Source organism: Panicum virgatum, chromosome 5N (assembly GCF_016808335.1).
Source record: "Panicum virgatum strain AP13 chromosome 5N, P.virgatum_v5, whole genome shotgun sequence".
Classification (NCBI taxonomy): domain Eukaryota; kingdom Viridiplantae; phylum Streptophyta; class Magnoliopsida; order Poales; family Poaceae; genus Panicum; species Panicum virgatum.
Window position 1 is genome coordinate 19,985,578 of NC_053149.1, and position 12,388 is coordinate 19,997,965.

The following is a 12,388-nucleotide window of genomic DNA, read 5'->3' on the forward strand; positions in this document are numbered from 1 at the left end:
CATGATGAGATGATATCTTGCTCAAGATGGTATTCGATGATTGTAGCGAAATTTTTTGTTTGTAGTCTGCATTCTCATGTGACATTACTCCTGCATGTGTAAGAATTGTAACCCTTCATCTGTTTGTTCCATTAATGTATATGCCTCAATCTAGTTGGCTTCTTGATTACAACCGAAACCCTGCTTCAGATTAGTGTCCTACATATTTGTGCATCACAACTACATAATGTCATTAGCATATTTTATATACAGTGGTCTACAATATATATATATATATATATATATATATATATATATATATATATATAGTCTGTCAACATCCTCTCTGCAGTCTAACTTGTATAACTTCACAGTGCTAATTTGGCTGTAATAATATTATTCACTTCATGTAGTTGGTCTGCATTGTACATACACCTCAACGTTTACTGGTTTTACTTTTTACTAGTTCTGGTTGATATTACAGTTCAAACAAGTGGCTATTGATATGTTGCATTTGGCTCTGCTGCATCTAGTTCCCTTGGCTCTACTGTATCCAGTTGCTTATGCATTTTTTGAGTTTTCCCTATTTCCCTTCATCTAAAACACCCTGAAATTTGTAGGCTAACTATAAGTGAATTATATACATCTAATTGATCTTTGGGTTTTATACTACAATCTTTGATTTTAATTTTTATGCAGCTTAACTGGAATTAATCAGTGTACTGCAACCATTAATTTGTTTAATGTTGTTGATGGATGCAGGAAGAAATGGCGGATCTTGAGTCTTTGCTGGAGTACAATGAAATTGTTAGGAAGATGTTCGCAAACGAAGATGAAGGATTTCAGTTTTATAATACATACGCACTTGGTAAAGGATTTAGTGTGAGGAAAAGCTATGTTGAGTGAAACCGTGAGCACACTGAGCTGACCCTTCGGAGGTATGTTTGCAGTCGTCAAGGTTGCTGTGAAGAGAAGTAAGTGAAGAAGGAGATTAAGAAGCGGAGGCCACGGGATATAATTCGTGTTGGATGCCCTGCAAAATTGGTAATTGCACTGGACCGGAACACCGGGCAGTGGTACGTGAAGAATTTCATCGATGAGCACAACCATCCGCTGGCTCCAGCCGACCTTAGTTGCCTTCTGGGTTCACATCGAAAAATCAGCGATGCGTAGAAAGCTGAAATTGTGGAGCTGGGGGTAGCTGGGATCCGCAAACACCAGATTTTTTAAATTATGGAAATGCAATATGGTGGGTATGACAAGGTTGGCTATACATTAAGGGACTTGTATAATTTCTGCCATCTCTATAGGCAGGATATAATTACTGATGGTGATGCTCAAACAGTCATTAGTCACCTGAAGGAACGTCAAAACAGAGATTCTGAGTTCTTCTTCAAGTACATGACTGATGGGAAAGGACACGTGCTGGGAATATTCTGGTGTGATACTCAATGTATGCTTGATTATACAGCATTTGGTGATGTCGTCATATTTGATAGCACCTACAAAACAAATCGGTACAACCTGCCCCTTGTGCCTTTCGTTGGGGTGAATCACCATTACCGCACAGTTCTTTTCGGATGTGGAATTATTTCTCATGAGAATACTAATTCATATGTGTGGCTGCTGAAAACATTTACCGAATCTAATGCTCAGAAGCATCTTGTTTCCTTGATCACTGATGGAGACCTTGCTATGCAGAGAGCAATCAGTGTGGTGTCGCCGAATTCACCGCATAGGCTATGCGGATGGCATATTGAGTTGAACCTAGTCCGCAATGTTCACAATGATACACTAAAGGGTGCATTCAGGGTTTATTTGTATGACCTTTGCTTCATAGAAGAGACTGAGAGGAAATGGCAGGTGTTCCTGGCTGCCAATAAGGTCAAAGAAGGCTCGTGGCTTTATCAGATGTATGAGGTGAGGCAAACCTGGTGTGCTGCGTATCATGTAGGTCATTGCTTTTTAGGATTGAAGAGCAACCAACGAAGTGAGAGCATGAACTCTAGGCTTCAGATGAAACTGGATGGTAAAATGACCCTGTTAGAAATGGTACAGCACTATGAGACCTGCCTTACAAAGGTGCATAGAAATGAGGCGGATGATGACGCTAAAGCACTGCAATCTGCACCATTCACAGAACCTGATGCTTCAGTTCTTGAGATAAACGCAAAGGCTCACACCAAATGTTTTTAAGGCGAAGGTCCAGTTCAGCGTGGAAGCAGCCAAGAAGTGTTCTCTAATTAAGATTCTAGATGGCGATGATACAACTGAGTATATTGTTCGAAGGAGAGATAGAGACATCATGTACTATGTGAAATGTGAATTAACTGAAGAGGCCAATCTGAAGAGAATTTCCTGTTCTTGTCGTAAGTTGCAATCCCTTGGAACCCCCTGCTCACACATCTTCTTTGTATTAGGCCTCCGGGACGAGAGCAAGCTTCCAGACTGCTGTGTTTTGGAAAGGTGGACTATGGGGGTGAAGCGTGCATTTCTGACAATAAGGAAGAGCACCATGTATGACTATTCCCCTACCCTACTAAGCTTCCGTGAGCTATGCAATCTCAGTCTTGCTGCAAACCTTCGTAGCATCTCATTCAACCAAAGCATATGAGCGGACCAAACGTGTCCTTAAACAAGAAGCTGCTGTGATCGTGCCAAATGCAGGAGCGATCAAAGGCAAGATGTATGGACCGGTGCTGCCACAAGCGCCAGAGGTTGATTGTGAAGTGTTCAGAGATGTCCTGGATCCCATGACTGTGCCTGGCAGAGAGGCCCCAAAGAAAAAGTTGATGTCAAGTTCAAATAAGATTGAATCTACCACGAAATCTTCCTCGAAATGTAGCCTATGTAGGGGCTCGGGTCACAATCGGCGAACATGCTTCTTGAGACCAGAGGTAGTTTTGAGTAATGTTCATCAGAGCTGGCAACTGCCCATGTGTGAGGCATGTGTACTTATGACTGATGTTCATCTTTATTTGTAGGAAACAAAGCTCCCTGAAGATGTGCTAGATTAACGATTTGCCAAGGATCTGATTGCAGCTACCGAATGGATATAGGTAAGGTGACAATTTTCATCTTCATTCACTGGTAAACTCTACGTTACGAAGACTAAATTATTGTTCCTTTTTGCTTCTTGTACAGAACCTTGTCTATTAGCAGGATCCATTTTCTTCGTGCGCTACCTTGTCATCTAATCAAGAGTGACAGCAATGGCCATCAGTGGAACTTGTCAGCATAGTCATTAGGCTTAGTTTTGCATGGGTGTATCTCCAGACACCTTCCTTGGTAGTATTGTAACAAAATATTACCCTGATATGAAGCGCCTATTTGCGTTTGTGAAATCTTTGTGTTCCATTTGTTGTAGTGAAATGTGCGGCAGCATCATGTCTTACTGCACTACAGGTCAGACCGGTGTGCGCACCGTACAACATCACCGCATCATTGTCGCTGTACTTTGAGAGACAGTTGGAACTGTAGTTCCCACGCAATGACAGTCACCGGACAATGTTTCTAGGTTTTGACTGTCTCAAGGTCCTGACATTGACCGAACAATATTTCTAGACTTTTTACTGTCTCAAGGTCTTGACATTCGCCGGACAATATTTCTAGGTCTTGACAGACGCCAGACTTTTTTGTCAATGCAATTCAGTATGAACTCAGAGGACTTCAATTTTGACGAGTTCCTCTTCTGATGCACTCATCATTCAGACCGGTCGCTGCACTCGTCAGATTTGTTGGTGAACTGATATATCCACGAACTTGTCAAATATTTTTAGTAGGAACTCAAAAGACTTGAATTTGGTCGTGTCGCGCACCGGTCGGACCAGGTGACTCATGGGACGTTTTAGATGGACTCGACAGATATCTTGATGGATCTATTCTTCCCATGCACTATTCGACCGGTTCTCCATTCTGATCATCGGAGCATTTTTCAGTAAAGTGTGAGGCTACCCATTCAAAAGTGCCCCTCCTACTCTTCGCGAGTGCAACATCATGTCTTACTGCACCAACATCATCACCGTAGTGTTTCCCCGTACTTCAAGACTCAGTTTTGAAACTGTGGTTTCCACGCACTTACAGTCACCGGACATGTTTCTAGGTTTTGACTGTCTCAAGGTCCTGACATTGACCGGACAATGTTTCAAGATTTTTTTACTGTCTCAAGTTCTTTACATTTTTACCAGACAATATTTCAAGGTACGGGCCCGGGGAGAGGTACCACAGCCCATGGGCCAGAGAGAGGTACGACAGCCCAATGTTGTTCGGTGCGGATCTGTCAGGGATGTGTCTGGTTATTTTGCACGACTTTCCCCACCAATACACCGGACAATCCACACCGCACTGTCTATCCGCAACGGTCTCACCGGTGCTATCCACAACCGGCCGACATCAGGTGGACGTCTCTATCCTATTTTATCATCAGTCCCACCCGCCCCTCCCCGGGGCTTTGGAATCCTAACCGACGCCGCAGGAAACGAACCACGCGTCCCCGCGGCCACCCCCAAGAATTAATCCAAACTGTCGCCGCCGCCACACACGCGCATGCAAGAAACCATCCCGTGCTATATGACGCCGCACAATTATGGAGCCATGGCGCCCGCCACTGGTGAACATCGTCATGCCAACGGGGTGGGATGAGTCGCCGCAAGCATCGGACACAAAGCCGAAGCGCCATCGCCCAACAACGCCGGCCAGTCCACCGACAACTATGCATCAATGGGTTGCATTCGATACAACCATGCTTGATGTGTGGATAACCTGTGACGCGGGGGTGGTGGCGAGCTTTCTTGAAGACATCCTCCATGGCAACTCAGCGCAACGCCGCCGCAAGCTCGTTGGATTGGACACCGAGTGGAAAAGGCTCCCTGGCGGCGACGTCACGACTGCCATCTTGCAGTTGTGCGTCGGCACTTGTGTCCTTGTGTTCCAGTTCCTCTATGCCAACGGCGGTGACCTTCCCAAAGTCTTGAAGAGGTTCCTGGCAGACGACGACAACATCTTCACCGGCGCACACATCGAGAACGACGTGAAGCGACTACGGGACGACTTCAGCATCACAATAACCAATCCGATCGACCTCCAATTGGTAGTCCCCGAAGCTGCTGCAGAATACAAGCACCTTGGCGGATCCCATCCTGAGTACGGACCATGGCGTTCGTCGCTCGAGAAGATCACATCAGAGGTACTGTGCCTACCTTACCTCCGCAAGCCGGTGGGCGCCGACCATGATCAGTGGCACGAGAGGTATTTGGACAGCTTCCAGGTGCGCTACGCCACCATAGACGCGTACTTGTCGTATGAGATAGCAAATCAATTGGAGCTCAAGCATGGCTATAGATTTGCTTAAGTGACGTGTGTGTGTTTGTGTGTGTGTGTGAGAGAGAGAAAGAGAGAGAGATTAAAGTGAGGATTGTAAAGGTTTCCATGACTTGTAATGTCAGAGAGATCTAGCTTCTAAACCATCAGTGATGCTTGTGACCCATCTGGCAATGTAATGTGATCAACCTATTCTTCGTATCATGTTGGTGATTTATTACATTGATCGTTTAGACGGTTCGATTACGTTCCTACCGGAGCATTCACCGGACGTTTCATTTTTTTCTCTGCAGGTTTCGTGATGGTACTGATCTTTCCGGTGACTGTGGGTGGTGTTCAGTAATGCTGTCCTGCGTTGGTTGTACGAAAGTTCATTTGAAAAGACGAATCATTTGTTTCGTGTCGATGAACCGGCTTGAATTGAGTACCTGAAATCACTGAAAGTACCTCCATCTCAAATTGTCAATCATTTAGGCTTTTCAAACCAATTTTGCCATTACAAGTTCATGCCATTCTGTTATAAGGACTGCACACACATCTAACGCTATTCAGTCATTGAAGTTATAATGTCACAAACTAACAGCGAAAAATGACAGATGATACTTGCCACATCATTGTCACTAAGACACTAACATTCGAAACACAACACCTACAAATACAGCAAGTGACACTGGAGATCTGGCCTTTTTCATTCACAGGACGACTGTGACCATCCGGTGAGGAAGCTCTGACAAATATATTGGAATATTTCAATGAAGCTGATTTCTTGCACTCTAGAAGGATCACAAGGGTTGGGTGTAGGGTAACAAAACAGGTCTAACCGTTGTTGGCCCTAAACTTGGAATGTTAGCTAGCGCTCCTGAAAGATCATATGGTCCAGGTGTACGGTGCTAGCGCACGTGTGAAGTAAACTTGGAATGTTACGCTGCACTCCAGGAAGATCATCCGGTGAGGATGTACGGTGGCATAACTTCTAACCGGTGGGTGCAGTAAACTTGGAACACGTCCAATACAATACTCTGAGTACCGGCAAGAGATCATCAACGAAAGCAAAAGATACAGCCAGTGACTTGATTCTAGTGGTGCCACCGGTCTCTCCCGTGATACTAGGACGGAAGCAATGATGCTAGGAGACTTCCATTATAATTACATCAAAAGGTGCTGCATAGAGAATGTAACAATGTTTCAAGAAAAAATCACGCATCCCAAGACACACCAAGCATCTAACTTACTGAAGGCATATATAGTCAGGTCCTATCTAGCTAAGGTCTGCACTTCACATATTTTGCAGCACACATATATAGTAGGTCAGGTCTTCACTTTGAAGTCCAACTACTAACTTGACATTGCACCAGATGTCCCCAAAAGGCTGCAATTAGCATCATATTCAGGTGTTCACTTCTTCCTGCCAAATATAACACCAAATAGCAAATCCAGCGTCAGACCAATCATGGAACTATATCTACAAAAAACCATGCATATAGCTGATATATATGGTCATGTCATCAACTATGATAGGCGAATGGTACTCAACTCTGATGGGCAACGTACGGGAGTCGGTTTCTAGGTTGATGCCTGTCTGACCGGTGGGCTGACATGCCAAGTTTAAGGGCTGCAGCTCTAGGATCTCCTCGCCCGGACTCCCGGTCACCTCTGAGCTGATGCCTGCCTGATTTGCCTCCTGATCTGCCAGCCCTGATGGCTGATGCTCGTCTCTCTGCTCGGCTGAGCTGATGCCTTCATGAGTTGTGACCAGAGCTAAAGGAAGGGGGAATGAAGTTGGCTCCTCTTGGGCAACGTTGACCTGGTCAGGTGCTGATGCCACCGTACGGGAGTCGGTTTCTAGGTCGATGCCTGTCTGACCGGTGGGCTGACCTGCCAGGCCTAAGGGCTGCAGCTCGGATGCCACCTCTGTGATCTCCTCGCTCGGACTCCTGGTCACCTCAAAACTGCTACCTGCCTGATTTGACTCCTGATCTGCTAGCCCTGAGGGCTGATGCTCATCTCTCTGCTCAGCTGAGCAGATGCCTTCATGACCTGTATCCAGAGCGAAAGGAGGGGATAAAGTTGTCTCCTCTTGGGCAACGTTGACCTAGTCGGGTGCTGATGCCACCCCCACAGACGTTCCACTAGGAGGAGCATTCGGGGACCTGAATGAATAGTTAACACCAAGCTTGTTGGCCATCATTAGTTGCATTTCACCAACAAATAACACATTAGGTGGAACTGGATTTGTGGTCTCTGTCAGAGTGACCTGCTCTATAGTCTGCTGTAATAGGATATCTTTGGCCACTCTCTCAGGCTCCGTGGAAATACAGTCATCTGTGGAGGTAACAAGAGCTGCTGACACTGGAGGAGGTGGAACTGGACTAGTGGAAACTAGCAGAGTCACCTGCTCAGCTAGAGGTGTAGCAAAAGTAGCTGGCTGCAGCAGCAACTGTTCAGATAGAACTTGTAAGTGAGCCGAGGGTGCTGAGATAGCCAATGGAGGCTGTACTAGAAGTGGCTCAATGCCGGTACGCTGGTATAGGCGATCAAACATGAGTGCCGTAGTCTCTCTTTCTCTGGCCATTGCCTTGCTCATCTCTTCCTGCTGCTGCTGGATAGCATGAAAATCTTGCGAGTTGCGCTCTTCCCTTTTTGCTGCCTCCTCCTGCATCTTCAGCATACTTTGGTTGAATTGCGACTACATCGCGATCATCATCTTCATAAGTTCGGCAGTCTGAGTCGTTGCTGGATCTGCTTGAGCTGAACTGGAAACACTTGCCTCTGCATCGTGAGCTCTAGAAGGTGTGGCTCGAACTATGTAGTCGGAGTCTGACGAATCGGAGCCATAGTCCTCGCCCCATAACCCCTGAGCGGCATCCAAATCCTCAATAGCATCATCATGCTGCACAGCTGCTTCTCACTCCTCTAGAGTCAGCTCACTTAGAGCAGCTACTAGGGCTCTCTGGCCACGACGAGGATCACTGGGAGTCGGTGGGTTGTAGACCTGGTAACAAGAAGCGCTGTCTGCAAGCCCGTGATGAGGCAGATTCTGTAAATGCTGAACAATGGCCCTGTCCAACAGATAACTTATAATATGTGCATTGGGCTACTATCTTCCTGCCTTCACTCCATCTGCAATACTTTCCTCAACCTCACACAGAAGAAAGTCTACAATATCAAATGGTGTATAGGACAGGATGTGAAGGAGGAGCCACTGCTGGATACTGGTCACTGCCTCTCCACCTCCCATCCTTGGAAGAAGTGAACGTCGCAGGGCATTGTGCACGACCCGAGCCTCAGTAGTAAGCCTGGTGGGTGCACGGGAGGACTCTGGAAGGAACGGTTAGCGGTAGCATATAGATACCCTTTCAAAAGGTGGAAGAACACCGCCACAACGTGCACGTCTGGGAGGAATGGCACCTGGGTAGGCCAACTCGTGAAGGCGAGTGTCATTGAGATCCACTCCCAAGGCATCTGCTATTTCTGCCCGGGAAAGAATACGAGGCCTGCCCTTGAAGATGAACTTAATGTAATCTCTGCTCGGCTCAATCCATACTGTGGCGTAGAAAATTCTAACCCAACGCAGCATATATCTGCCTGTCCGGGAAAGTAAATCGGCAAGTCCTCTCAAGTAGGTGAAATACGGCTCAATTCGTGCTCCCCCAGCAACAACGCTTAATTTGCGGAAGTCGAGAACATTGTGCCTGCTCAAATGAATCCCCCTAGCCTCATAAGCCCTGAAGAAGGCTTCATGAAGGAGTGTGTATAAATCTCTACCTGCACTGTCATCTCGGGGGTTCACGGAACCACTCCTCAATAGAAATAAACCGCAGCTTCTTGACTCTTCTGGCTGTAGCATCAATAGAATCCAACGGCACTGATGCAGTCTCGGCACGGGGCCTCTTCATACCGGACTGAGTGGTGGATGCAGAACACGAGCGATGACTGCTGGTGAATCTCATATGAGGTGGAGATTCAATATCCTGATCAGCTGGTTCCATGATCCTCAGAGTGCCTGACCTTGCTTCTCCTGCTGCCGACGCTACCTGTGCTTTCTTGCACAGCTTCTTCGTCTTTCTAGGCTGATCTGCAACACCTTTGCCTTTGTCCTTTGCCGGTATGTGAGATTGGTCGCTGCCTTCACCCTCATCATCACGCTTGGCGGTCTGCTTGGTCCTAGCCATCACTGACCACAGAAGCAACAAATGCAGCACTGGCAATCACCTTCAGAGGCTTGGCTGCAATCCCCCTCGTACTGTCAAATGACTGCTTCTGACTCAAACACAGCAAGCTAACAAGCAACTGAACAAACCGCACACTATAAGATAGTAATCAACTGATATTAATAATGAAAAAAAGGAATCAACTACTCCAACAGTTTATACAAACATTAATGCCAAAACTTTATTAAATAGTGAGGATGAATTAGGACCAAGTTCTAACGTTGTAAACTGGATTATTGTTGGCACCTACCAACATCACCAGCGATGACGCCCACAGACGCCAATTTGGGGTGGCAGTATTTCATGAACCACGAAAAAATCCGCAAGCGCACGGAATACCGCTGTAGCATTTTACCCGGGAGTATACCGGGGTGTCATTTATATTTCTGTAGGGAAGACGGTGAGTGAGATAATATATAGATTAGTGGGTGAACTCTATCTAGATTGAATATTCTCATGCATAAACAGGGGTAAGATAATAACATGATAGGAAGTAGTGTGACACACACACACAAACTACCCTCTCGGATAAATAAATAAAAGAAAGATAAAAGAAAGATAAAAGATGCTTTAGGCAGGGAGCAAGGTAAAAGTCAGAGCTCGAGTCAGCAGTGCTAGGCTAGCTATATCTACACTTTCTCATTGGTTAGCTCGTCAGAGATTAAACTACACAACAGGAAGATCGCTATCGAAGCGACGGGAGGAGCTCGTACACCCCGACGACATTATGTACCTCCTACCCCCATACCGAACGTGGAGGATTACTAAAAGGCTCGGACAGGGCTGTCACCACCTGCCGGCTAGCTCTACAAACCGTGGTTTATAGTTGACATCTAGCAACACTTAGCTAATCTAGACACCATGTCTACACTAGTAAGGGATACTCTAGTGTCCCGCGCGGAGCCCCCACCCTCGGATGGACAAACATCACACTAGAGCAATCATATGAATACTGGAGCAGTTGATAGAGTTCTAAGAACAAAAGACTAACCATCTCCAGTGCAGGGCGATCATACAATGCAAGCATAGAATGATAACACAACCATATCAAGAAGCATATATCCGATAACTCAGAGCATACTTCAAGCAGATATCGGTAACCATAGTCTAATTCTATTACAAACAACCGAATATCACAAGAAAGAACTAGAGATGAACCCATACCAGACTCTCGAGCAACACCGGCGACTCGATGACTCCTAGACTTCTCCTAAACTCCACTAAGCCTAAAGACTATGCAAGGAATGCAAGAGAGGAGAGGTGAGTGGTGTGTGGTGTGTTTGTGTGTGTCCTATTCTCTACCCCCTCCCTTGTATTTATAGGAGGGAGCCACCGGCCGCAGTACCGCAAACCGACCTAAAGGAGCAACAGGGAGTCGCCACATGGCAAAGTTGAGGCGGTGGGACCCATGGGCCTGGTCGGCCGACCTATAGTTCGGCCGGCTTGCCCTGGCCGCCAACCGCCCCCAACTGCTGGGGGTTGGGCTTGTCTGGGCCTCCTTGTCTGATCCACGCTGGGGTTGGCCTGTCTTGACTTGTTTTGCTTCGGTTCTTGGGCTACACTTGGTCCATTTGAGCCTGAATCGGTACTCTGATATTTTCTTTGATTTTCTGCTGGGCCAAAGTGTGCTTGCAACCTGCATATTAGCTCAAAAACACAACTTGCATATTCTAGAAGGTAAGTGTGGTTTAGGGACTTTATTGAATATAAGTGCGTATAAGAAATGCAAACTCTCATGATTTTTTGATCAAGTTGACGCCTAGAAATGATCGTTAGTGAGCGTCAACAAGATCCCCCAAACTGTCCTTTGCTCGTCCCGAGCAAAGTAGGACAAATCAGGTTGTTGATCAGAAAATCACTTTGACTCGTACCTTACCTATCATGTCATGGTTTGAAGCAAAGGGATTCATCTATAAGCTTAAATAAGTCGGTTAGCATACCTTTGCTCAATTACCTTACTCCTTCATGGGGCTTTTTAGCTATCTCCTTGTCTTGGGCTATTGAAAGTCAGAACAGTGCATAGAGTGATACTTACTTGTTCATAGATCCGCAATCCATCTGGAGATATTTTTTTGAAAGAATTTTGAAAACATGGCAAAGCTCCTAGGATAACTCTCTCGAGGCACTCATCTTGTATTTCCTTACCAGGACAATATCTGCCTTTGATCTTCCCTACTACTACAAGCCTTTATGGAGCTCAAGGTAGGATAAGAACAGGGCACACTTGTATTCTATTTATTGTAAATTCAAAGAGAGGATCCATGGAGAAACAAGTCATGCAATCTCGATCAAAAGGTGCAAGTGTATGAGTGGATGGATGGATGGATGGATATGACTTACTCCTTGAGGTAATGGCTTTTCTCTCGAATTATCCCTATATCTCTTTCTTTCCTTTTTTTTTGAGACATGGCTACCTTTTTTTTCTCTCTCTCTTTTCTTCTTTTTTTAGATCATGCTTCTTTGGCATGCCATCTTTACTCTTTTTGGGGGCAACCATAATCTGACTTTATTTTATTTCAGGGATGTTCTATGAGAGAGATCACCAAGACATGGAGCATTTATTATGTGGAATGAATGGGTGGTGGTGCCAATTCCCAGTGTAGGAATGTAGCAATTGGATGTGACGTGTACGTGCTTAGGATCGAGAAAGCATGAAAATCATCTCGCTAGGGTCACACAATTTGACAAAACTCAACAGAATATCAAGCAGCATATGTGTAAAGGGTTTTTCATGGAATATGGCATATGGCTTTGGTAGGACATTGCATATCGCTGGGGAACTTGCCTCTTTTAGAATTTTTGAAAACAACTCCAGACTTCAAGCATGACTAGAACAAGCTTGCACAACCTTATTTACCATATCTGAACTCGCAACAACT

The 12,388-nt window shown here is 45.7% G+C and overlaps 1 protein-coding gene across 1 annotated transcript; it reads left to right on the forward strand.

Moving 5' to 3' along the window:
* Positions 1–4,720: 4,720 nt before the first annotated feature.
* On the forward strand, positions 4,721–5,329 carry LOC120674643. The gene has a single exon (XM_039955793.1). The coding sequence runs from the start codon at positions 4,721–4,723 to the stop codon at positions 5,327–5,329; it is 609 nt and encodes a 202-aa protein (XP_039811727.1).
* The last annotated feature ends 7,059 nt before the right edge of the window (positions 5,330–12,388 follow it).